Source organism: Pelodiscus sinensis, chromosome 4, assembly GCF_052426305.1.
Source record: "Pelodiscus sinensis isolate ZL-2025 chromosome 4, ASM5242630v1, whole genome shotgun sequence".
NCBI classification, from domain to species: Eukaryota; Metazoa; Chordata; order Testudines; family Trionychidae; genus Pelodiscus; species Pelodiscus sinensis.
The window spans coordinates 44,738,689-44,764,820 of record NC_143055.1 but is presented as its reverse complement, the minus strand read 5'-3'; the positions used below and the strand labels follow the sequence as shown (position 1 = coordinate 44,764,820).

The window sequence follows — 26,132 nt, the reverse complement described above, 5'->3', positions numbered from 1 at the left end:
ACAGCTCTAAAATGGACATTCTACCCCTAGAGATCCAAATCTAGGACATCCAACTTAAGAGCCAGAACTTTATTACCTTTAGGCCTATAGCTCTTGTTCAAGTGATATTTTATCTGTCACGTCTCATTGCTCTCTGGTAACCACACTATCAGGCATAGTGTGCAGTGATGCCAGCCTTAACTCTGCTGTCATTAAGAGTCACACTGAAAAAAGACTCATCTATTCACTTTTAACAGCAGAAGAGTTTTATTTGTCCTATTAAGACAAGAAATCACAACCAACAGTTTAACTTACAAGCACAGGTTAAACAAGCCATGTAAAGCTTTTTTACTCAACATGTGAAAAAAATCAGGGCCTAAGAGTCCAGAGACAGATCTGTCAGAACAGTTCATTAGAATCTCAGGTTATTTATCGTAACTCCTCTGATGTCACTTGTATACTTTGGAGGTGAACAGTTCTGCAGAACTGTTTAATTGGTCAAGCCAGCTGTGTTTAACAAGCACTGAAGCAATATAAGATTTAGAGAATGCATTTGTTGATATGATATTAAGAATGCCTTCCTTCAACTCCCTCTTCAGCATCTCAGGCAGACTTGGAGAGAGCCACAGCAGAAAAGCGAACTTCTCCCCTCTCACGTTCTGTGAACTGTCTGCAGATCTTAGCAGAAGCCTTAAAGAGAAGAGTTCTTACTTAGTATTCCCAATACGCCACAGCCAGTATGCAATACTCCTTAAAGTTAATTATAGAAGCACCTGATCATCTGTTTGCCATCCTTGTTAAACCAAAGGTACCTGGACTAGGCTCAAAACACTGTCACACCAACTTACAGCATCACTAGCTGATAAACAGCAGTGACACTCTCAAGCCATGTGACCACTGTGCTAAACACATGCTGTTCAGACAGTTTTAGAATCCCCCTCTCCCCGCTCAAGTCCATATACACTATAAACTCATTACTGAAGTGGGCATACCTTCAACAGCAAGTCATCTGAACTTTCTCCATGATTTACAGGAAATGGCATGCGTCCATCTGTAAAGAAACAGCCTCATTACTTGGAAAGCTATTTTAACATTACAGGCAGTCCCCGGGTTACGTACATGATAAGAACAAACCTACAGTGCCTAAGTTGAATCTGTATGTAAGTCGGAACTGGCATCCAGATTCAGCCGCTGCTGAAACTGACCACCAGTTCTGACTTACATACAGATTCAACTTAAGAACCCCAGGCGTCCTCAAGTCAGCTACTGCTGAAACTGATCAGCAGCTGATTCCAGGAAACCCTGGGCAGAGCAACTCTGCCTCCGGCTTCCTGTAGTCAGCGCTGGTCAGTTTCAGCAGCAGCTGACTTGGGGATGCCTGGGGCAGAGCAGCTGGGGTGCTGCCGGGTTGGTCCAGTAGTGCCCAGAGTGGCGCTGCGGGACCAACTGGCAGCACCCCAGCTGCTCTGCCCCAGGGTCCACAACAAAAGCCTGGTCTGCTGGGGGGGGCACACTAGCTGCGCCCCCCCTCAGCAGACCAGGGACACGGGGAGCAAAGCCACAGCAGCAGTGGGGTACTGCACCTCTGAGGTTCTGCTCTGGCAAAGCCTCAGATGTGCAGGACCCCGCCATCGCTGCGGCTTTGCTCCCCGTGCCCCTGGTCTGCTGGAGACGGTCCCCAGCAGACCAGGGGCACCGGGAGCAGCTTTTCTCGCCCCGGAGGTCGAGGTGGCAGGACCACTGCCTGCGAGCTCTGGGGCGAGAAAGCCCCGTCTGTAAGTGCGGATCCGACGTAAGTCGGGGACTGCCTGTAATGCTAGCCCGTCTGAATTTGGGGTTTGACAACAGTTTCTCAACTTACTTCATAATCAATCAGGTGTTTATAGCAGAGCAAGTCTCCTTAACCGACAGGGTCATTTAAATAGGATCATACTAGTTTGCCCCAGAGAGCCTGAAACAAGAGTTCTAGTCCTTGGGGAAGGACAACAGCTTTCAGACACTGGTTTCAAATCATTTTCAGTTAAAATGGGTTGTGTTAGAATTTATGGAAATTCACCTAAGGTAAAGTGTTGATTAACATGCATTATCTTCTAGGAATGTCCAAGTGCAGTCAACTACAGAATTAACTGATCAACCTGGTCCTATCAGTTAACTAAATGACCATAGACACACACACACCCCCACCTACCGCACCCCCACTATCTCAGATACCAAGGCAGCAGGTCGGGGAGAGGCAGCAGCAGCTGGAGCCTGTGAGAAGCCAGCTCCCCATGAGCACTGGGCCCAATAGAGCCACCTGCCAGACTGCACACTGCTTCTGATAGATGCAGCAGCATTGGAGGGGGACAGGCAGGAGCTGGTACACTCAGGAAGCCAGCTTTTCAGCTTGCCCTGTCCCTTTGCTGCATCCCACAAAGACGGGGGAGGAGAAGAGGAAGGCTGGCTCTCAGAACAGCCTGTCCACAGTGGGCCTCAGTCCTCAGAGCTTGGGACTCCTGCAGATAGGGACTAGTGCTACCATGTGCTGACACTTGTATCAGAGGCAGCAGGAGTGAAGCCAGGAGACCACTGGCTGCCAGCCACATCCCCAGGGACTAATAGTTGTGCTGAAGGCTAATGCAGTTGTAAGATTATTCATTTAGCATGGCTATTATCTTCACCATGATTCTAATGAAGTAATAGCTAGATATTTAACTGTGGCTTTACATCAGCTTACTCCAAAGAGAGATTTATATAACCCTACCTAATTCATACAGATGTCCATCCACATTGGCAAACAGAATAAAATGGAAGTTCACTTTATCCTCTTCTACCTGAGATGAAAAAAAACCTAAGTCAGATAGGTTAGTATAGCTTTCCATTACATACACTAATCTTTTATTTTGGACTCCAGTTTGTTAGAGAATCTGGATCCTGCTCTGTATTTGAGAGATACAGTATTTCAACTATTTGGTATGAATAGGAAATGGGAGACAATCAATCTGAAGACTATAATAGTCTAAGTCAACAGGACTAAGGCTCTCTTGCTCCTCCCACACTTGCTATTAGAATATAGCATATCTTTTGTAAAGAAAACAGAAAACAGGAAGTCGCCCAAAATCCTCTAAGACCCATTTTTAAAACGGACTTTGGCAATTGGAACTTTTGAAAGTTGACATGAGAAAGAAGTTACTTCAAAAGTTCACCTCTTTACAGAAGAGACAGTGTAATGCAGCTACTGTCAAGCTGGAGCAATATCCAATACTATTTGGATTGCCACAACCCAAGAAATCTCCCCCATTAGCTACATTAATATATCAAGCTACAATATCATCCAGCTAGGTCTCATGTGTAAAGCTTACTTGACATTGGCCTTCTTGTGCAACAGCATTATGAACTTCCTGAATAGCCTGACAAGAAAGTAGATACAGATTAATAAACACCAAGTGTTACTGCAATAAGTTTTCCCCAATCCAGTAATTCTCATACCTTGTTATTTTCAAGGCGTTTTGCTCTCTCTTCAGGAGAGAGGTCAGCTGTTTCCTTGAGAAACTTCTTCAGGGCTGAGCCTTCATCTGTGCAAGAGTTTGCCATGGTTAGACAATGAATGTGCTCATATTAGGTTGAGAGTCCAATGCAAAGCTGTCAGTTTGCAGATTTGAAATACACATGCATACACAATGTATCAAGGCTGCCCAGCACACTCCAATTTGGAAAAAGGCTATCTTCAATACTGAGGTATTGCAACACAAGTTTAGACCTAAAACTTAGGTCAAGTTTATGAAATGAGTCACCATGCCACTGAGTGAAATTATATTTTTAATGTCAGCCCTAAGGAGCTGGTTGTTTTCTGCTCCCTTCCCCTGACACCCCCCCCCAAACTCCAGAATTAATCTGGAAGCAAGTACTGTTTATTCCTATTCCCACTTTGACGCTACTGAGAATTGTGCTGAGTTTGAGCTCATGCTTCAAGCATAGAAGGTAGGCAAAGTTTGTCCCAGTACAACCCGGTTGTCTTTAAAGGGGACAGAATTTCTTCCTGTGCTTTAATTGAAGTATCTGGTGCATGACTAATTTATAGTCTAATTGCTCAGTTTAACTACTCAGACTACCCTCTTCCAACTGAGTGCTGAGTTTCAAGTTACAAGTAGCTCTATCAATTTGGAAAACAAACCAATTCACTTTCGGAATGAGTTTATGTATTCCAGTTGTTAGCCATGTCTTGTTCCCCTGAAATTAATAGTGGATGCCATTATCCCATAGTAGATGCTGTAGGGATACCTAGTAAGACAGTAGCTAAACTGACCATGGCTTTGCTTTAGAGTCCCAGTGCTTTTGAGGTGCTGGGGGAGGGAGGAGAGGGGCAAAGAGGTATTTCATTGTTTTAGACTTAACATGAGGTACTAGTGCCTTCATAAGCTTGTGTTTGACACCAGGAATTAACATTTTCTATAGGGAGAAGTCTCCAGGCATTGATGTATGTAAATCCAGGCAAACATAGTATTTACACACTTAGTTCCAACAGAAGTCACCTGCTTTGAGATCAGGTTTTCCAGCACTTTGCATGCCATATGTCCTATGGGGTACTACTGTCTAGCCCAGTTGTCCTCAGCCTGCAGTATGCTTGTGGTCCTATTAGTACTGAGCTGCATCCCATGTAACAGCTTCAGAGCCATAAAGGCATTAGATATGGCCCACATAAGAGGCAATCTGTGCTGCCCACAATGGTAAACAGACCAGTGGTTCTAAACCTAACCTGAGACACTAGTCTATTCCTCATCTGCTTCTCAGAGCAGCTGTGTGTAGGTAACTCAGTTATCAGAAGATACTTTACACCTAATTTTGAATAAAGACTTTAATTATCTTACCCATTACAAAGATAGCTTCCCCAATTATTGCCTCCAATATCATTAGCTCACAGACATTTACTCCCCCCCCCCCCCCCCATCTGTTCTGAAATTTCGTTTGTCCTTTTCATATGTGTTCATTTTTTTTAATTGTATCCTTTGGTATATATGGTTGTGACAATTTTCTTCCACTGTTTGATCTGAGGAAGTGGATCTGGTCCACGAAAGCTCACCACCTATTAAACCATCTTGTTAGTCTTGAAAGTGATACATAGTCCTGTTTTGTTTCAGCTACACCAGACTAACATGGCTACATTTCTATCAGAAGATAAGTTATTGATAGCCTTAGTACCTGGAAGTGAAATGTTCAGGTAAGAGCTTTAGTCACAAATCTGATCTCTGCAAACCTAGTTGTAATAGGACTTCTAGTGTAAAACTGTCTAGCTACTGTAGATCTGTTATATCCAGATCAGTGACCTGACAAATGAGCAAGTTCCCTTTTAAAGCAAGGCTCCAAATGCATACTCACCAAATACAAGTTTATCTTGGTTATTAGCAACTGCATGTATCAGACCAATTGTACCACAGGAATTGCCAACCGTCTGTTTCAAAAAATACACCTTGGAACTAACTTCTTGTCCCTTCAGTTCTTCAATCTGTTTTTTTCTGAAGTTTTCATGCTGCAAACATGCAAGCACATCAATGGATGATAATTTTTAGACATCTTACTTTTTACATAGTTAATACATTTAACAGGGTAGCCAATTGTGGAAAATATAACAGAGGGAAAGTTTGTCAAAAAGCCATCCTTTTTGGAACAGGCCCACATCATTTTAGTTCCACTTGAACAACAATATATGTTGCATAGACTAGATCAAGGTTGTACATGACAAGTTGTAGTATGGGACTCCACTTGTTAAGCTAGCACCAACAGCTATCAGTTAGGCAAAAGTTGGCACGAGAAACTGAGTTTCAAGGACTCATTCTGTCCAAACCACTCAAGAGCTTGCCAAGTTACAGCCAGGTTTGCACACATCTCCAAATAAGAGACAGGTTAAGAATGCCAAAACTTGTTTCTTACACTAGGAATTACACTCCTCTATTCCCCACCCTCAGAGATTTTTAGCTTCAGTTGAGCCAGCTACAGGACCAGCAATATCAAACTGTTTCTCCCACACTAGTAGTTTCAGCTCTTTTGCTATTCATTAGCATACAGTTCTATCATCTAGACAATTGAGACTTGAGGCTTAAATTGTGCATCTAAAATTATATTCTCCATTCAAGTTATTAATTCCTATTAGTATGGTGCACACCCCCAACCTGCCAACTTGGGCAACAGAGAAACTTCATATCACTGTTATAGTAGTTTTGTATTGTATGCTTATGAGGCAGCAATTACTGAAACAGAATATCAAGGATATTCTTCCCTTGAAGAACCCTTAAACTCTGTTTTAATTAGTCATATGGTCATGCAGAGGAAGCTTCAGTGACAGTAAGGCTTCACCTCACTCTAGGACATTCACAGATGGAGTGGAGGAGTGAATACATACACTAAGTAATAAGTTACCTGCTTTTGTTTTCAGTTTACTATGTAGACTATGGGATTATTCTGCTCGTGTTTTCAAGAATGAATGCATGACGAACTAATTATTTGCCGGATATCCAGATTTCTCTAAATTGCATCTGTGTATCTGGTCTTGAAACCAGCAGTCATTTGTTTTTTAAGTGCCAGGTCAGGAAATGGTTCAGTTGCAGCTCCTGATGGTGCTGTCAAGTTATTTCTTCTACATGTCTGAGATGATCTGCTTTCTGCTATCAAGTTACGTGGATTAGAGAGACCTGATTTTACAGATTTAAGGGAGGGCTAATTTAGAGTAACAATATCCAGGTAGGGGAACAGATATACTAATACAATGGATTCTCTCTGCAAACTTCATAATAGCAATACAAATTTCAAGTCTAGTCAGGTTTTCCAGGTGTTCACATCAGTTATAATTCACTGTGCATCACATACTATGGAGGTGGGCCTCCTGCCAGTGCCAAGAGACTGGCTTAGAGTGCTGCATATGTATATCCCATGACATCATACAAGGGAGGAGACTCAGTGAGATCTCTCTGGTCTCAACGACCATATATAATAGCGTTCATCTCCAATTTGGCAGAGGAAAACAAAAGAGCCCTGCTGATTCAGCAAGCATCTCCCATACACAGACAGAACTCTGCACAAATGGCAGCTGTTGGCTTGTCTCATCTCATGGACCTACCTGGGCAGTGAGGGGAAAGAGCAGGAGTAGAGCACAAGATGGGGTGGGCACAGAGCTCAACACATCTTCCTCAAACCCCAGCACATCCACAAAGTGCCAGCCAGGGGCAACACCCAGCCGGGACAACACCTGCAGGGAGAGGAGAGTAGGCAGATGGGGGAAGCAGTCGCCTCCCGCTGTGCTCACCAGGGAAGGGTTGGGCTAAGCAGGAGCCCCCCGCCCCGCCTATCCCAGGCAGCCGCCTTCGCAGACACACAGCCCTGCTCTGGCTACAGGGCCAGCGGGGAGACCGCCCACCTCCAGCCAGTGACACAGCACAAACCGCGGAGCCGCAGCGCCACCTGCTGCTGAGCCAGGACCCAGCCCCGCACGTGGGGCGGACTCAGACGCAAGCACCACTCGAGGGGGCGCCCGGCCCCCACCCACTGCATGGCGGCCCCGCAATGCGCGCCGCGCCGCCCAGCCCCCTGCGGAGGCGTGACAGTGCAGCCGCGCCCGCGGCATCACGCTCCGGCCCCACCCCGGCGGGGATGCAAGAAAGAGCCGCTCCCGCCTGCTGCTCCGGCCCGACAGACCCGCAGCTCCTCCGACGCCGGCCACTCACTTTGTTCAGCATCTGCAAGACAAAGGGGATGAACGAGGGAGCGACCCCTGCAGTCCCGCCCATCCCCCAGCCCTGCCCCCACTCCGTCCTCAGCGCTCCGCCCAGCACCGCTGCCTCTGGCGACCCTCCCCCTACATTTACCCCTAGCTCCTCGCCCAGACCCCCATTCACATAGCCCTGCGCCGCCCTGGAGCCTGCCCCAAGCCCCCATTCACCCAGCCAGCCACACCCCACTCACTCCTACTAATCCGTAATCCTAACCTCCCGCTCCGCCTGCACCCGCTCACCTCGGGGTTAATCTCCATGGGCTGCCACTGCATGGTGCTCGGGGACGGTGGCGGCAAAGCAAACGCCAAAAACAGAAGAACGCGCTGAAACCGACTGCTCTGCAAGCAGGATCCGCCCGCCCTGCGCTATATACCGTCGGGCTGACTCACTCCGGGCCTCAGCAGGGGGGAAGGGGGAGGAGCAGGGGCAAAACCAATCTAGGGGGAACCGCTCGGCTGTTCATTGCCGTCCGTTCCCCCTCCCCAAGAAACAATGGTACTTCCCAGCCCAACCCCACCTCCAAACCCCTCCAGTGCGTTTCCCTGGAGCGGTGATGGCAGGTGCGTGCCTGTGGGCTGTGTCTGGAGCGCGCAGCACAACAAGGCTGGTCCCCAGGTCTGTGCAGACGTTGCCAGGAGGCAAACACGTGGTATTCTGCAAGCGCAACAAGGGAGCAAGGTTGTCAGGAGTGTGGTGCCCGAAAGCACTAGGATGATGCTATGCTAATGTCATAGCTGCCTGTTGTTTGACAGTGTACGGTATTGTGCACCATGTTTTGCTGAAGTATCACGGAGTCATGTATTATCGGGCAACTGCAGAAGTGTGTTATGTTCCAGGCTAGTGCTGTGACGCAGCACTAGAAAAAGATGGAGAAAGGAGAGGGTTATCTTGCAATCATGTGAAGTCTGTATTTGATTAGTCCACTATCTCCATTGTTTTGTTCACAATAACATGGTTCAAAAAGAAACCCCCAAACCAAATAGTTAATAAAAATAAAGAAAAAAACACTTGAGAAAACAGTACCTTACGAACCCTGCGGTTACCCTCCCTTCCCCCCAAGCCTTGTGTGAAATCCTAGCTCTTTCCCTCCGTGAGAATTGACCTATTAACCACTTCACTGCTGGCAGAGGGATCAAGAGTTATTCCTACATAATTTTAGAAAAGCTAGAGTTCCTTGGAGGAAGGTTTCTCAAATCCCATGTTCTTTCCCTTCCCAACTCCCCACTATAAGGCTCCATGAGACTTTCTTCAACCTTACACATCAATTCTTTCCTCTTTTTCAAAAGGAAAATTGGCTTTATTGCTACTACTCCCTGCCAACTTGCCTTGTCCACTGAAGGGTACCAAAGAGAAATACAGAATAGACAGGTGAGTCAGTAGTCAAGATACTATGCTGTAAACACAAGACAATGCACACGACTCTTTGGGTGCGTCTAGACCGGCAAGATTTTGCGCAAAAGCTGTCTACACTGGCCGCTTGAATTTGCTGAAGAGCACTGACTTTGTAATGTACAAAATCAGTGCTTCTTGCGCAAATACTTTCACGCTCCCGCTCGGGAAAAAGCCCTCTTGCGCAAGAATACTTGCTCAAGAGGGCCAGTGCAGACAGGGAAGAATTGTTTTGCGCAAAAAAGCCCCGATGGCTAAAATGGCGATCAGGGCTTTCTTGCGCAGAATCACGTCTAGACTGGCTATGGATGCTTTTGCCAATCTAGACGCTCTTTTGCGGAAATACTTTTAACAGAAAAACTTTTCCGTCAAAAATATTTCTCCAAAATCATGCCAGTCTAGATGCAGCCCTTGTGTCTCCTCCATAAATAATAGCCTCCCACATTTATTTTGATCTGTTTTCACTTGCAATTACTTATGTCTTACTGTTTATACTTAATAAAGACACTTTTATTTACTATCAGACCCAGTGTAAATAATTGGTTCCTGGTAGGAAGGTCCTGTGTGTATTTCTTTTTCATTGATAAAAGAGTGTGAACATCTTCATGAGCTTTCCTTGTGTAAAACTTTTATCCAGCGAAAGATGGATTTATTTGGGGTTTTGATCCCTTGGGGGGGGGGGGTTGATTTCCTGGGTGTTGTGTCCTACAACTGCATCCTCCCAGAGCTAAAGTAGTTGGCTACGTCTAGACTGGCATGATTTTCCGCAAATGCTTTTAACGGAAAACTTTTCCGTTAAAAGCATTTGTGGAAAAGAGCGTCTAGATTGGCACGGATGCTTTTCCGCAAAAGCACTTTTTGCGGAAAAGCGTCCGTGCTAATCTAGTCGTGCTTTTGCGCAAAAAAGCCCCGATCACCATATTCGAGATCAGGGCTTTTTTGTGCAAAACAAATCTGAGCTGGCTACACTGGCCCTTTTGCGCAAAAGCTTTGTGCAAAAGGACTTTTGCCCGAATGGGAGCAGCATAGTATTTCTGCAAGAACACTGACAATCTTACATGAGATCGTCAGTGTTCTTGTGGAAATTCATGTGGCCAGTGTAGACAGCTGGCAAGTTTTTCTGCAAAAGCAGCTGCCAGTCTAGACGCAGCAATTCAGTGTCTGCATTGCTCTTCCAGGGAGGGGGAGCAGTAAACCCAACTCTGTGCCTTCTCTGGGAGGAGACAAGGGAATCTGGCCTAGCAGGATAGAGTGGCGGGGAGCCCCTGAGAGCAAGGAGGTGGATGTCAGTGGCCTGATCAGCCCACCAGTGAGCAATCCCAAGGGGTCTTCTGTGAATGCACCCTGTCATAGTAACATCCTTTCATTTTTTAGTAATTAATTATGTTTGCATATTTCTGAGTTAATTCAGTTAAGTCACTTATTTTTTTTAAGTGTAAGTATCTATCTAAGGCTAAAAACCTTAGGCTGCGTCTAGACTGGCATGATTTTGCGGAAATACTTTTAACGGAAAAGTTTTTCCGTTAAAAGTATTTCCGCAAAAGCGTGTATAGATTGGCATGGACGCTTTTGCGCAAAAAGTGCTTTTGTGCAAAAGCATCCATGGCCAGTCTAGACGTGATTTTGCACAAGAGAGCCTCAATCGCCATTTTAGCCATCGGGGCTTTTTTGCACAAAACAGTTCTTCCCTGTCTACACTGGCCCTCTTGAGCAAGTATTCTTGCGCAAGAGGGCTTTTTCCCAAGCGTGAGCGTGAAAGTATTTGCGTAAGAAGCACTGATTTTGTACATTACAAAGTCAGTGCTCTTGCGCAAATTCAAGCGGCCAGTGTAGACAGCTGGCAAGTTTTTGCACAAAAGCGGCTGCTTCTGTGCAAAATCTTGCCAGTCTAGACACACCCTTGCTCTTTTATTTTTAATTCTGTTGTTACTGTTCTAATAAACTAGGGCTTTAAGTTATGTAACCGTCTTTGACATTATTTGACCACTCTGTTCACCATTTATTCTTGGATTGATCAGATACACAACCCTAGTCACAACTGAAGTAGTAGGAAAAAGACAAGGTTACAATCATAATTATGCAATGTATATGAAACAGCAATAGGCATCTTGCCCATACAAGCAATAAAAGGGTTAAAGTGCCTAGGAAGCCAATTATGCTACCTGGCTGCACCTGGAGGATGGCTTAATTATAGATGATGCGTAGTTGGGGAAGGAGCTAGCTAGTGATAGTGAAAAAACAAAACTCAGAGTAGGAAGAAGATTGTAAAGAGAAGAGAATAGGATAGGCTCTCTGTAGTTCCCTTCTTGGAAATGAAGAACAGAAGAGCTTCAAAAGGGAGATTAAACTCTGGTGCTTAGGGGAGAGGATAGCAAGGATGAAGGAGGCTTCAGAGTGGGCTAACCTTGAGGCAGATAATTTGGAGAAAGACTGGCATTGAGGATCCAGGTTAAGGCAAAGTCATTAAAGAGACCCTTAAAAGACAGTGCTTAGCAGAATAATGAGGTGTGGAGACCCAGGATGGATCAAGTGGGGGAAGGTGGAGATGTTGGTTTTGGTGTGTTTTGCTTGGTCGAGAGCATTCAGGGAGAAGTGCATAAGAACGACTGTACTGGGTCAGACCAAAGGTCCATCTAGCCCAGTAGTCTGTCTGCCGACAGTGGCCAGTACCAGGTGCCCCAGAGAGGGTGGACCGAAGACAATGATCAAGCGATTTGTCTCCTGCCACCCTTCGTCAGCCTCTGACAAACAGAGGCCAGGGACACCATTTTATCCCCTGGCTAATAGCCTTTTATGGACCTAACCTCCATGAAATTATCTAGCTTTTCTTTAAACTCTATTATAGTCCTAGCCTTCACAGCCTCCTCTGGCAAGGAGTTCCACAGGTTGACAACACGCTGTGTGAAGAAGAACTTTCTTTTATTAGTTTTAAACCTGCTACCCATTAATTTGATTTGGTGTCTTCTAGTTCTTCTATTTAGGGAACTAATAAATAACTTTTCTTTATCGGCCCTCTCCACAACACTCATGATTTTATATACCTCTATCATATCCCACCTCAGTCTCCTCTTTTCTAAACTGAAATCCAGATCATTTCTGAATAAGTTGAACAGGATTGGTCCCAGGACTGACCCTTGGGGGACACCACTAGTTACCCCTCTCCATTCTGAAAATTTACCATTTATTTCTACCCTTTCTTTCCTGTCTTTTAACCAGTTCTCAATCCATGAAAGGACCTTCCCCCTTATCCCATGGCAATGTAATTTACACAAGAGCCTTTGGTGAGGGACCTTGTCAAAGGCTTTCTGAAAATCTAAGTATACTATATATACTGGATCCCCCTTGTCTGCATGTTTGTTAACCCCTTCAAAGAACTCTAATAGATTAGTAAGACATGATTTCTCTTTACAGAAACCATGTTGACTTTTGTCCAACAAATTATGTTCTTCTATGTGCCTCACAATTTTATTCTTTACTATTGTTTCAACTAATTTCCCCAGTACTGAAGTTAGACTTACCGGTCTGTAATTGCCAGGATCGCCTCTAGAGCCCTTTTTAAATATTGGTGTCTTAAATATTGGTTTCAAGTGATGGGCCTATTATCCTGATGGTAGAGGATATTTTCCCTAGCCTTAGGGAAAATGGCACCTTAGATGAAGTTGTATTTTGGTGTCCCTTGAGTTTAAGTATGTAGTAGTGTTAGGGTACGTCTACATTGCATGGCTACCTCTGATATTCTGAAATAGCTACCCTGTATCTTAACAAGATGCCTGCTATTTTGAAATATTTTTTGAAATAACAGGCACACTGTTTCAGCATCCCTGTAACCCTCATTCCATGAGGGTTAACGGATGTCTCAAAATAGTGAATTATTTCAATTTGGCGCTGTGTAGACACCAAATTTCAAAATTCAATCTAAATAAGATACGCAATTTGCGCAGCGCAAATTGCATATCTTATCTCGAGTTTAGGGTGCTGCGTAGATGCAACCTTAGTGAAAATTTCAGAAATAAAGCAGTAATCTCAAAATTTTTCAGAAATTTATTCAAAATTTGACACAAATTTTAATTCAATTTTATTAAAAAAAACTAGGCAAGTCATAAAAATATTATAGCTAAATCTCAGAAACTAAACCACAAACTAAAGAAGAACAAATACAAAATGTTGCTCACCAAAACACTGAGATTCAGAAAGCAGCGCCATGTGCCTTATCTTTTGCAAACTGTTACATCACTTGTGACAGGTGAGATTATGAGCCATAGCATTCTCCATAGACATGGTGTGGAATTGGAGTCTCAGGAGATTAAAGGACAAGGCTGCTCAGTTCTTTGCTCCCCTGAGTGCAGGGCCTACTATTGTCTCTGCTCCTTTCAAAGGGAATTGTCATTATCAGTCCATTGGCCAAGCACTTCCTTTAAGAGCTACATGGGGAATGGATTTTATATTAAATATTTACTCTAAAATTTGAGGCACAGAAGGCAGGCTGATATTTTTGAATGGCATCAGATTGTGAAATGAAACAGTGGGTGAAAAACCTGATTGGGTCACTCATCCTTCAGTAAAATTCTTCCTCAACAATTCTTGCTCCAGCTACACTTGCCCCTTATGCCTCAGATGGGGGCTGCATCTTGCCTGAACCCATGGCCCTCCTGCAGCCCTCTGGCAACTTCTGATTCACCAGGGGTGCCATTTCAGATTTTAATGGGGAGGAGAAGCAAGGCAACTTTAACTACGATTCCATAGAACACTGAGGCACCTGACATCTCTAGGATTTTTTATTTATTTATTTATTTTGCAAACAACATAAAAATTAGCTGTTTATTTCACAGTACACACAAATCTGGAAATATTTCCATCAGTAATATGTAAATTTACAGATAGGGAAAGCAAAAAAAAAATGTTGCTTGAGAACTTGTTAGAGTTAAAATTGAGTAATAGAAACTTCTGAACTGGGCTTGTTACAAATGGATGAGTGACCCCCTCCCCCTCAGTTCCTCTATGGGAAAGCAACTGTTCCTTCCTCCCTTACCTAACCTCAGCAGCCTTCCCTTCTCCCTCCTACTCCAGTCTCAGCCATTTGGTGCACATGCTTCTTGTTTAGCTCTCCTATCCAGGCCCTGGGCTGCCTCTAGCAAGCAGGAAATGGAGGGGGAGAAAGCTGGACAGCCCTGGCAGAAAACTGGGTGTGGGGGTGGCAATGTAACCTTGAGCAGTGCATGTTCCTCCATGTGTCACCTCTGTGCAGGGAAGGGATGGGATCAGATCACAGGTAGGCCGCAACACCGTCCTTGGTTAGCCTAGTGCTCACTTTGTAGAGCTAAATATGTGCACAGTGCATCAGAGCTGGGGAACATTCTTTCCTGGAAAAGTGGCTCTTAGAGGGGAAGAGGAAGAAAAGGGAGAGTGAACTCAGACCCGCTCTACACCAGCACACACACAAATAGCAGGGCTGCTCCAAACCCCAGCCAGCTAGATCACAGAAAGAAGCTGCACATACACTCTCCTTCAATCCCCACCAAACTCAGCCACCCATCCGAGCCTCTTCCAGCACAACCTACCCCAGCCACTCCCCACATGGCTTCTACAGGAGGCCTTCTGGCCCAAGGAGAATGGGGAGCTGCTCCTACCAGACCAGAGGAGTTACCTGAGATGAGTGAATGCCTTTGTCCTCCCTAACTCTGGCTGAGCTGGCTGCTATGTTTCTTCTCCTGCTTAGCTGGCTGACCCCAAGTAAGGTCACGTGAGACTATTCATATCCACCTCCATCAGCATATCAGCACCCTCATTGCCCACTAAGACCAGCACAGATCTAGGATCAAAGAATATAGGCCATACTTAAAGAGTGAGGATTTCTGTCCTGGGAACAGTGGCTTGGAAAAAAAAATGGGTGTCTTGGTGGATAATCAGCTGAACACTAGCTCCCAAGGTGACACTGTGGCCAATAAAAAGCTAAAGTGATCATGGGGTACGTGGACAGGGAAATCACAAGTAGGAGGAGAGAGGTTATGTTATCACTGTATTTGCAACCATTGCTGGAATACTGTATCTAGGTCTGTTGCCCACATTTCAAGAAGGATGCTAATAAATTGGAGTGCTTTAGAGGCGAGCCATGAAGGAGTGAAAATCTATATAGAAAGAGGTTAAGAGATGACTTAATTACAGTCTACCTACCTACATGGGGGAAACAAATATTTCCAAGTAAAGGTGCTACCTAATTCAATGTTCTAGAATGGTGTAATGGCTTCTGGAAATCTAGTGGAGATCAGCATCTCAGCTAGCATAAGTTAACATAAGTCTCTCCTTGATATCCAAATATGCACACATTAAATACCCTTGTTTCACCCTCTACCAAAAACTGGGTCTGGTTTTCCATTGCCTTGCACATTTTGTAAATTTTCATTGGGGCAAAATGGTTAAGTATTGAGAGTAAGATACTAGAAATAAAGAATGGCAGCATTTTACATCTGCTTTGTTCTTACTTTTTAGAGAGGTAAAAGATTGCTTTGTGAAAAGATATTTCATTCTGTGTTTTAAAATACAGATGTTAGTGCAACAGTAAGAAGGCTGCATGTGCATGTGTATCTGAGAAGAAAAAATAAAGATAGCTGCTGCTTCACGGTAGTTGAAATTTGATTTTTAAGTCTTTCCCTCAATTTCTGTGACTCAACTATTTGTAAGAGGTTATTTGGAAGGTAGCCTGTTTAAAATGTTAGATTACAGTTTTACTGCTAGATGGCAGTATTATTACACAAACATTTCTCTTTTACATGTTTTGCCAAAGTTTGTGATAAGCTTTTTCCCAATGAGAGTTGATCCTCTCATTGTGCACTCTTGATTATATTCTTACAATGGCAAAACAACATGATTTTAAAAACAGATACAAAGGAAGAGTGAGAAAGATTACAGGCCCACTACTGTGAGTAGAAATGGCATATAAACATATATAAACATCCAAATAGAGTTTATAGATCTGTGTTATTAGTAAAATTATTAAGTTACTGTTCAGAACTACTTCCGTTGCTAGAAGTAGTGAGTATGAGATTTCCATTTCTTTATAGAAACATGCACCTAAGACCCAAATAAACTGTCATATCGCACAAACATCCCCACTGTCAAGAACAAGGGAGATAAAAAATACATTTTTGACTGCTAGTATGACTCAACTGTCATCCTTTTCTTTGTTCTGTAGCTATTGTGCTCTGCTTGAATAGGTGTCTGGGATTCTGTAAACAGCAGTATATGAAAAGTTAACCAGCAATTTGCTCAGGTCAAGGCTGCAAAATCTACTTTGGAGGAGTTTCTGAAATAAACTTGTCAGGTTCTTCTAAAACGTCTATCTGTGACTAAACTAATTCAGTTCAAACAGAATATCCACCTGGAACTGTTTCTGCAATTTCTGAATACGGTAAGTTGTTATTCCTTTATCATGCATGTAAAACTCCTTATTTAGTTTCTTTTGCCATTTCATTTTTGACGACTGTTGAAATACCTTCTATTGAACATGAAACTGGATGTTGATCATAATCACCTGGCAAAACAAAACAAAAATCACCCCAGTGCTTTTAGCTTAGTGACTCTATTAAAAACTATCGATGCCACAGACACTTATTAGTGGTATTAGGCATATTTGTTCAATAATCTTGTTTGAAATGTGTGGTCAAGCCTCTCATTCTTCAATTTCTCATTTTGTGTGTGTGTATGTATAAGACCATAAGGTCACCTTATTTTTTCCTTTTCCAGTTTGAATCAGTTACAACTAACCACAACATTTCTGCTAGTCCAGCAGGGTTGAGTAATTACTCCCAGTTCCTAATTTTTTAGACACAGATTTTTATGTTAGTGGCACACAGACTAGAGGTTGTGCCGCTCTTAATATAAATTATTTACAGTGCATCAAATGCATAAATGTGCAAATAAGCCCCCTTCCTCACTGGCCTCTATAGTTGTCTGAGTAAGACTCTCAGCTTTTCTCCTTACAGCCACTTTGGTTGCAAATCTTCACATTCAGTCTATCTTCCCATACTGGTCAGCAATAGCAGCATGAAGTGGACAAGGAGTGGAGCAGATTGCTCCTCAGGCTCACTTTAGATGCAAGAGCTTTGGTCTGATGAAACATAGCAACTTGTCAGACCAAGATAGCTCCAGGAGAATCAGATGAAGGTGAGGTCTCAAAGGTGGTGGGAGGGGATAAAGCAAAAGGCAGTGGCTAACAAGGGCTTCTCTGGGCTGCCTGAAAGTCACCTCCCCAGCCAGCCAACCAATAGACCCTGAATGGGAAGCAAATGTGACAGAGAAGTTAGTGTAGTAGCTGAGGAGTTGGGCTGTTTGCTGCATATGATCTCTCCCTGGCACCACCCAAATTTTCTATGACCACCACCAAAGCTCTTCCCTTCTTATTGTTCTCATAATGCACAAGTCTAATCCTTACAGAGCTCCAGCACTCCCTTCCAACATGCCCTCAAAGTCCCCTCCCACACAGCTCCTAGGTCCACTTCATCCCCAGGATAGTTCTGCCAAGTGGTGAATTCTTGATCTCATGCTGTTGTTAACAGTGGATGCCTTTCTGGAAGATATTCTTTAGTCAAAACTCAAGTTACTGGGCTCAATACAGAGGTAACTTGGCAAAATTTAATGGTCTGTGATATACAGAAAGTCAGACAACATGATCTAATTGTCCCTTCTGGCATTCAACTTTATGGAGCTACGAATAGCCCCCTCTCTCACACATACAAAGAGCACAGTTCTGGCACCTGTTTGCCCAACCCACCTATCCCTGCCCTATAGCAAACTTCTGAAAGACAATATTGAGGGGAAAATTTTGAGGGGCTCTAAGCAGTGAGAAGAGGCCATTTTTACAATGTGTGCTTTACCAAATCTGTACTTTCTTTCATACAAAAATGTGTTTGTACATAACAGGTGGGCAAAGCAAGCACTGCTGCACAAACAGCTAGTTTTGCAGAGTTTTCTGGTTAGACTCTTTTAAAACCTTAAATGTCTGAATGCAACCACAGAAAAACTGCTTTTTTAAAAGCAGACTTCTCTGATCACCCTCATCTCTATAAATCTCAGAGAGTGAAGGCAATGTTTGCAGCTGAAGACAAGAATGTGGAAATCACGTCTCTTATTTAGACATCTAAAAATTAACTTGGGAACCTAACTTTAGGTATCCACTTTTGAATATCTTGGTCTGGGATTTTTTTTCAGGAAATAGGAATCTCAGCAGCGGATTCTGTGTGAACCTGGAGAAACTGCAAGGAAGAGACTGAACAAAAGAGAGGAGGAAGCTGAGCAGAGACAAATCGATATCAGTATAAATATATTGCTTGAGAATGTAGAGGAGTAATCAGGAAGGTGAAAGCACAATTGGAATTGCAGCTAGGAAGGCATGTAAAGGGTTACAAGAAAGGTTTCTACAAGCATGTTAGCAATAAGAGTGTGATCAGAGAGGGCGTGGGGCCCTTACTGCATGAGGGAGAAGGACAATCCAGGGAACTACAGACCAGTCAGCCTTACCTCAGTACCCGGAAAAATCATGAAGGGGCTCCTCAAGGAATCCATTTTGAAGCACTTGGAAGAGGGAAATGTGATCAGAAATAGTCAACATGGATTCATCAAGAGCAAGTCATGCCTGACCAATCTTCTTAGCTTCTATGATGAGATAACTGACTCTGTGGACATGGGAAGTAGTGGATGTGATATACCTTGACTTCAGCAAAGCTTTTGATATGGTCTCCCACAATATTCTTGCCAGCAAGTTAAGGAATTGGATAAATACACTGCAAGGTGGATAGAAAGCTGGCTAGATTGTCAGGCCCAACAGGTAGTGATCAATGGCTCGATGTCAGGTTAGCAGTAGGTTTCAAGCAGAATGCCCCAAAGATCGGTTCTAGGGCCAGTTTTGTTCAACGTCTTTATTAATGACCTGGATGAGGGATGGATTGCACCCTCAGCAAGTTTGTGGATGACACTTAGCTAGGGGGAGAGGTAGATACGTTGGAGGGCAGGGATAGGGTCCAGTGTGACCTACACAGATTAGAGGATTGGGCCAAAGGAAATCTGATGAGGTTCAACAAGGACAGAATGAAAGAATCCCAAGCATTGTTACAGGCTGGGGACCAAGTGACTAAGTAGCAGTTCAGCAGAAAAGGACCTGGAGATTGCAGTGGATGAGAAGCTGGATTTGAGTCAACAGTGTGTCTTTGTAGCCAAGAAGGCTAAGGGTGCACTGGGAGGAGTATTTACAGCAGATCTAGAGAAGTTATTATTCTCCTTTATTCGACACTGGTGAGGTCGCATCTGGAGTACTGCATCCAGTTCTGGGCCCCCCACTATAGAAAGGATGTGGACTCATTGGAGAAAGTCCAGCAGAGGGCAACCAAAACTATTAGGGGACTGGAGCACATGACCTACAAGGAGAGGCTGAGGGATTTGTGCTTATTTAGTCTGCAAAAGAGAAGAGTGAGGGGGGATTTTATAGCAGCCTTCAACTTCCTGAAGAGAGGTTCCAAAGATGAAGGAGAGAGGTTGTTCTCAGTAATGATGGATGGCAGAATGAGAAGTAATGGTCTCCATCCCTAGAGGTTTTTAAGTCCCAGCTTGACAAAGCCCTGGCTGGGATGATGTAGCCAGACACAAACCCCATCTTGTTTTTCCACAAACCCCATCTTGTTCCCCCCCCCCCCAGAGAGCAAGAGAAAGGCAGTCAGCCTTTGATGCCCTAGGAACACAGGTGTGCTGCCTGTCCCTGACTCTACCATAAACAGAAACCAGACAGTAAATGGGCTAGCTGATGACCCGGGGCCTCCCGTCGCCCTGATGGCTAGTACCAGTAGTTGACACGCCTGCACTGTCCCAGGAGAGGAATCTTCGTCCATCACATACCAGAGGTGCCCATTGTCTGCATTTTCCCAGGTGTAAATTATGCTTTGCACCCTTCGTGGGAAACTTGGTGTTCAAAGCCATTTTTCCTAATTGGCCACTTGAAACCAGGAAGAAGCCTACATGACCCAAGGGGTATAAAAAGAGGTTCAGCAGCCCACCCCATTTGAGCTCCAATCATCTATACCTGCTGGCAGGTATTGATTGTCTCCCGAGGTCTGTGGGACGCCCAACCTCGCCCTACTTCTTCCCGAGGGATTGAGAGAAAGATGCTGGCCACGCCAAGTCTGGAACGCAGGGGTGAGAATATATACCTGCTATGTGTATTTTGCATGCATTTAATAAGAGCTCAGAGAACCAAAAGGGTTTCATGGTACCTGTAAGTGACTTATTAGTGTAATTTCTGTCCTGTCCTTTGTAGTGTCTGTGTTATCTGTAACACAGTAGTAGCATTTAACAACTAAGTTTACCCTGTAACAATAAAATAGTAACTGTTTAAGCTTTAACCTGACTCCTTCAGTTGCTGTAACAGAACCAAGCACAATTTAAAAGAACTTCAGCCGGTCATAAGGGACTCACTGCCCTGACCGTCGGCTGACAGATGATTTACTTAGGGTTGGTCTGCTTTGGGCAGGGGGTTGGTCTCGATGACCACCTGAAGTCTCTTCCAGCCCTGGGATTCTCATGATCAGCATTTAATGGAAATGGATTAGAGGTCCAGCATGTCTGAAGTTGTTGTGACAGCTCTTAGAATCGTAAGTTTCAGAGGGGTATCTGTGTTAATCTGTAATAGAAAAAACTTAAACAGTGAAAAATCCTGCCATGCCTTAGAAACTAACAAAAAATGTAGATGATATCATAAGCTTTCGTGGGCACAGCCCACTTAGAATTTTAGAAATGCAGATTGGGTGGGACCTTAGTAGATCATCTAGTCTACTCATGGCTGCAAGCCTTCACTGCAATTAGTTCAGGTTAGCAATAGTACTAACAGCTACCTTGGGCCTGCCCTATAGCTGAAGGATTGGTGGGTATATCAACGTGAAGTTTTTCCTCAAAGTGTCTCTGTCGGTGTTCCACTCCAGGCATTGGTGTATCCCTGTGCCTTTTGCAGCAGTGCACACAAATGGGGCTTGTCTCCCTCCCTCCCGCCCCTTTAAAAAGCTGCAAGAAGGACCCTGAGCACTCAGTTCCTTTTCTACCATCCACATATAGAGATGGAGTGCAGCAGTCATGTTGTCAGACCGTCTGTAGTTACATAAGATAGTTTCTCTTAGTTAATTAGCAAGGTTTGATACAAGAAGAAAGCAGGAAAAAATCCTCTGTCTGGTGTGCGTGCTTGTGTGTGGGGGAGTTATTTGCAGTGTGCTGAGCTTGTGTTTGTCTGTGTGGTTTGTTTGTTTGTTTGATTTGTTTGTTTGAAGGAGCTTCTAAAAGGTTTGAAATCTAGAAACCTCTGTTAATTGGCTGAGCCTCAGTCAGGGGGAGGGGCTACCAGAGCTATATAAGCCTGTGACTCAGCGACCAGGAACAGCTAACAGGAGAGTTTGGAGAGGGAGTTTAGAGCGGGAGGTTAGAGGGCACTAGTGACTTCTGACCTTCTTTAAAAGATAACTCTTAGAATAATCTATATTCCAGAGGTTTAAAAAGAATCCCAGTTTATACTTAAACTTATTCATTAGAAAAATGGAGACAGAAGCCCAGCAGCAGAGTGGGGGCTATCCTGTTTATTGTGTTGAGTGTAACATGTATGATTACCTGCCCTGTGGGCGGGTGGCGTATGTGTGCACCCGTTGCAAGGAGCTCCTGACCCTCAGACCGAGTTCGGGCTTTGGAGGCCAGGGTGGCTGAACTGGAGGAGCTAAGGGAGGTAGAGAGCTATGCTTATGAGACTTTCCAGGACACTGTAGTACTGTCCCACCTCCAGTCTGAGAGCCCCAGTTCTCTTAAGGAGGATGAAAGTCTCAAGGGAACAGAGCATTCAGTGGGAGCAGAGGGAAACCATCCTGTAGTTGGGACCCTCCTTCCAGAGGATGTTGCGATATCCTCTCGCACTGAGGATACCTCTGAGGGGGAGGGAATGCCAGTTAGGAAGAGTCAGGTGTTAGTAGTGGGTGATTCGATCGTTAGAAACATAGATAGTTGGGTTTGTGATGACCGGGAGAACCGTATGGTCACTTGCCTGCCTGGTGCAAAGGTTGCAGATCTCTCGAGGCATCTAGATAGACTTATGTGTAGTGCTGGGGAGGAGCTGGTGGTCATGGTACATGTAGGTACCAATGACATAGGGAAGGGTAGGAGAGATGTCCTGGAGGCCAAATTTAGGCTGCTAGGAAAGAGACTGAAATCCAGGACCTCTATGGTGGCATTCTCGGAAATGCTTCCAGTTCCATGCGCAGGGCCAGGTAGGCAGGCAGAGCTTCAGAGTCTCAATGCGTGGATGAGACGATGGTGTAGGGAAGAGGGGTTTAGATTTATTAGGAAGTGGGGACACTTTTGGGAGAGGGGGAGCCTATACAGGAAGGACGGGCTCCACCTAAACCAGGGTGGAACCAGACTGCTGGCACTAAACATTAAAAAGGCCGTAGAGCAGTTTTTAAACTAAGAGATGGGGAAAGCCGATTGGTGCGGAGATGCACGTAAATCGGAAGGAGACTTCTCTTAGAGGAGAATCCATTGATAGAGATTCTCTAAGCTGTAGTCAGAAAGAGAGGAGGGGAGAGGGCAAACCATGGGCCAGAGCAGACAAACAACCGCATACAAAGGAATCCAATGCATCAGGGAAGGGCAGACAAATAAGCAGTGGCAAATTTTTAAAGTGCTTGTACACAAATGCTAGGAGTCTGACTAATAAGATGGTTGAACTAGAGTACCTCGTATTAAATGAGGAGATTGACATAATAGGCATCACTGAAACCTGGTGGAATGAGGAAAATCTGTGGGACACAATCATACCGGGATATAAAATATATAGAAAGGATAGAGCAGGCCGGGTGGGTGGCGGAGTGGCACTGTATGTGAAAGATAATGTAGAATCAAATGAAATAAAAATATTAAGTGAATCAACATGTTCAATAGAATCGCTATGGATAGTAATTCCATGCTCCAATAATGATAAATTAGCAGTAGGGATATATTACTGACCACCTGACCAGGACAGCGATACTGACATTGAAATGCTGAGGGAGATTAGAGAGGCTACCAAAATAAAGAACTCTATAATAATGGGGGATTTTAATTACCCCCATATTGACTGGATACATGTCACCTCAGGAAGAGAAGCATATATAAAATTTCTCAATGGCTTAAATGACTGCTTCTTGGAGCAGCTGGTGCAGGAACCCACAAGGGGAGAGACAATTCTCGATTTAGTCCTGAGTGGAGTGCAGGATCAGGTCCAGGATATAACCGTTACCGGACCGCTTGGGAATAGTGACCATAATATAATAACATTCAACATTCCTGTGGTGGGAAAAACACCTCAGCAGTCCAGCACCCTGGCATTTAATTTCAAAAAGGGGAATTACACAAAAATGAGGAGGTTAGTTAAACAGAAATTAAAAGGCACAGTGACTAGAGCCAAATCCCTGAAAGCTGCATGGAAACTTTTTAAAGACACCATAATAGAGGCCCAACTTAAATGTATACCCCAAATTAAAAAACATAGCAAGAGTCACCGTGGCTTAACCACCATGTAAAAGAAGCAGTGAGGGACAAAAAGGTATTTTTTAAGAAGTGGAAGTCCAATCCTAGTGAGATAAATAGAAAGGAACATAAACACTGTCAAATCAAGTGTAAACATGTAATAAGAAAAGCAAAAAAAGATTTTCAGGAACAGCTAGCCAAAAACTCAAAACGAAATAACAAAATGTTTTTTAAGTACATTAGAAGCAGGAAGCCTGCTAAAAAACCTGTGGGTTCCCTAGGTGATCGAGCTATAAAAGGAGCAATCAAGGACGATAACGCCATTGCGGAGAAACTAAATGATTTCTTTGCTTCAGTCGTTACGGCTGAGGATGTTGGGGAGATTCCTGAATCTGCACTGTCCTTTGTGGGTGATGAATCTGAGGAACTGTCCCGGATCGAAGTGTCATTAGAGGAGGTTTTGGAACAAATAGAAAAACTTAATGTTAACAAATCTCTGGGACCGGATGGCATTCATCCAAGGGTTCTAAAAGAACTCAAATGGGAAATTGCTGAGCTATGATCTGTGGTTTGTAACCTATCCTTTAAATCTGCTTCCGTACCTAATGACTGGAAGGTATCCAACGTGACACCAATATTTAAAAAGGGCTGTAGAGGCGATCCTGGCAATTACAGACCGGTAAGTCTAACTTCAGTACCGGGCAAATTAGTCGAAACAATAGTAAAGAATAAGATCGTGAAGCATGTAGAAGAACATAATTTGGTGGACAAAAGTCAACATGGTTTCTGTAAAGGGAAATCCTGTCTTACTAATCTATTAGAGTTCTTTGAAGGGGTTAACAAACATGCGGACAAGGGGGATCCAGTAGATATAGTATACTTGGATTTTCAGAAAGCCTTTGACAAGGTCCCTCACCAAAGGCTCTTGTGTAAATTACATGGCCATGGGATAAGAGGGAAGGTCCTTTCATGGATTGAGAACTGTTTAAAAGACAGGAAAGAAAGGGTAGAAATAAATGGTAAATTTTCAGAATGGAGAGGGGTAACTAGTGGTGTCCCCAAAGGGTCAGTCCTGGGACCAATCCTTTTCAACTTATTCATAAATGATCTGGAGAAAGGGGTAAGCAGTGAGGTAGTAAAGTTTGCAGATGATACCAAACTGTTTAGGATAGTCAAGACAGAAGCAGACTGTGAGGGACTCCAAGAAAATCTCACCAAACTGAGTGATTGGGCAACAAAATGGCAAATTAAATTTAATGTGGATAAGGGTAAGTAATGCACATCGGGAAAAATAACCCCAACTATACGTACAGTATGATGGGGGCTAATTTGGCTACGACAAATCAGGAAAGAGATCTTGGAGTTATCGTGGACAGTTCTCTGAAAACTTCCACGCAGTGTGCAGCAGCGGTCAAAAAGGCAAATAGGATGCTAGGAATTATTAGGAAAGGGATAGAAAATAAGACCCAGAATATCTTACTGTCCCTGTATAAAACTATGGTACGCCCACATCTTGAATACTGTGTACACATGTGGTCTCCTCACCTCAAAAAAGATATTTTGGCCTAGGAAAGGGTTCAGAAAAGGGCAACTAAAATGATTAGGGGTTTGGAACGGGTCCCATATGAGGAGAGGTTAAAGCGACTGGGATTTTTCAGTTTAGAAAAGAGGAGACTGAGGGGGAATATGATAGAGGTATATAAAATCATGAGTGGTGTGGAGAGGGCAAATAAAGAAAAGTTATTTATTAGTTCCCATAATAGAAGAACTAGAGGACACCAAATGAAATTAATGGGTAGCAGGTTTAAAACTAATAAAAGAAAGTTCTTCTTCACACAGCGTGTAGTCAACCTGTGGAACTCCTTGCCAGAGGAGGCTGTGAAGGCTAGAACTATAATAGAGTTTAAAGAGAAGCTGGATAAATTCATGGAGGTTAGGTCCATAAAATGCTATTAGCCAGGGGATAAAATGGGGTCCTTGGCCTCTGTTTGTCAGAGGCTGGAAAGGGATGGCAGGAGACAAATCGCTTGATCATTGTCTTCGGTCCACCCTCTCTGGGGCACCTGGTGCTGGCCACTGTTGGTAGACAGGATACTGGGCTAGATGGACCTTTGATCTGACCCAGTACGGCCATTCTTATGTTCTTATCCTCCCCTTCAGCAGAACTTTAACAGCTCCCAGTCACCAGGATGCCCAGGTCCCCAGGCTTCAGAAGTGCCTCCTGCAGGGAGGTTATGCCCACCGCTGACAGGCACAGCCAGTGTGTCCACTCTCTGGGAAAGGGGCATATCCCCCAGAAATGTGTCCACTGTGCCAAAATAAAGTCCAGGGCATGCAGAGACAGGGATCTGAGGCTGAAACCCCTCCTAATGGAGAAGTCCCTTTGACCAGCCTCCGACCTGGAATAAGGGGGATGCTCAGCAAAGGACTCCCAGCAAGGTCCCTCACAATGTCCCCAAAGCTGCTTAAAGTGCAAAAAGGCAGCAGGCACCTTCACCGCAG

The 26,132-nt window shown here is 44.2% G+C and overlaps 1 protein-coding gene across 2 annotated transcripts; it reads right to left on the bottom strand.

Annotated features, from left to right (window-relative positions):
• Window positions 1-222: 222 nt before the first annotated feature.
• Window positions 223-8,128, bottom strand: UCHL1 (ubiquitin C-terminal hydrolase L1). Of its 2 annotated transcripts, none has more exons than XM_075930526.2 (9): window positions 7,961-8,128; window positions 7,590-7,685; window positions 7,070-7,198; window positions 5,335-5,485; window positions 3,448-3,533; window positions 3,321-3,368; window positions 2,723-2,792; window positions 972-1,030; window positions 223-669 (listed from the first exon to the last, which is right to left on the bottom strand). In XM_075930526.2, the coding sequence occupies exons 1-9, from the start codon at window positions 7,991-7,993 to the stop codon at window positions 583-585; spliced, it is 759 nt and encodes a 252-aa protein (XP_075786641.1). In that variant the 5' UTR covers window positions 7,994-8,128; the 3' UTR covers window positions 223-582. The 2 variants fall into 2 exon arrangements, with proteins under 2 accessions (XP_075786641.1, XP_006129538.1); XM_006129476.5 differs by having other exon boundaries at window positions 7,674-7,685; window positions 7,961-8,124.
• Between the last annotated feature and the right edge of the window lie 18,004 nt (window positions 8,129-26,132).

What these genes read in the sequence shown, in the direction of transcription:
- UCHL1 (XM_075930526.2), bottom strand. Translation starts at nt 7,993, where the DNA reads ATGCAGTGGCAGCCCATGGAGATTAACCCCGAG. An exon ending in TCTTTCCCCTCACTGCCCAG is followed by an intron (nt 5,486 to 7,069) that starts GTAGGTCCATGA and finishes GCATGTTTGCAG; the next exon opens with CATGAAAACTTCAGAAAAAA. An exon ending in TGGACATCTGTATGAATTAG is followed by an intron (nt 1,031 to 2,722) that starts GTAGGGTTATAT and finishes GTTTCTTTACAG; the next exon opens with ATGGACGCATGCCATTTCCT.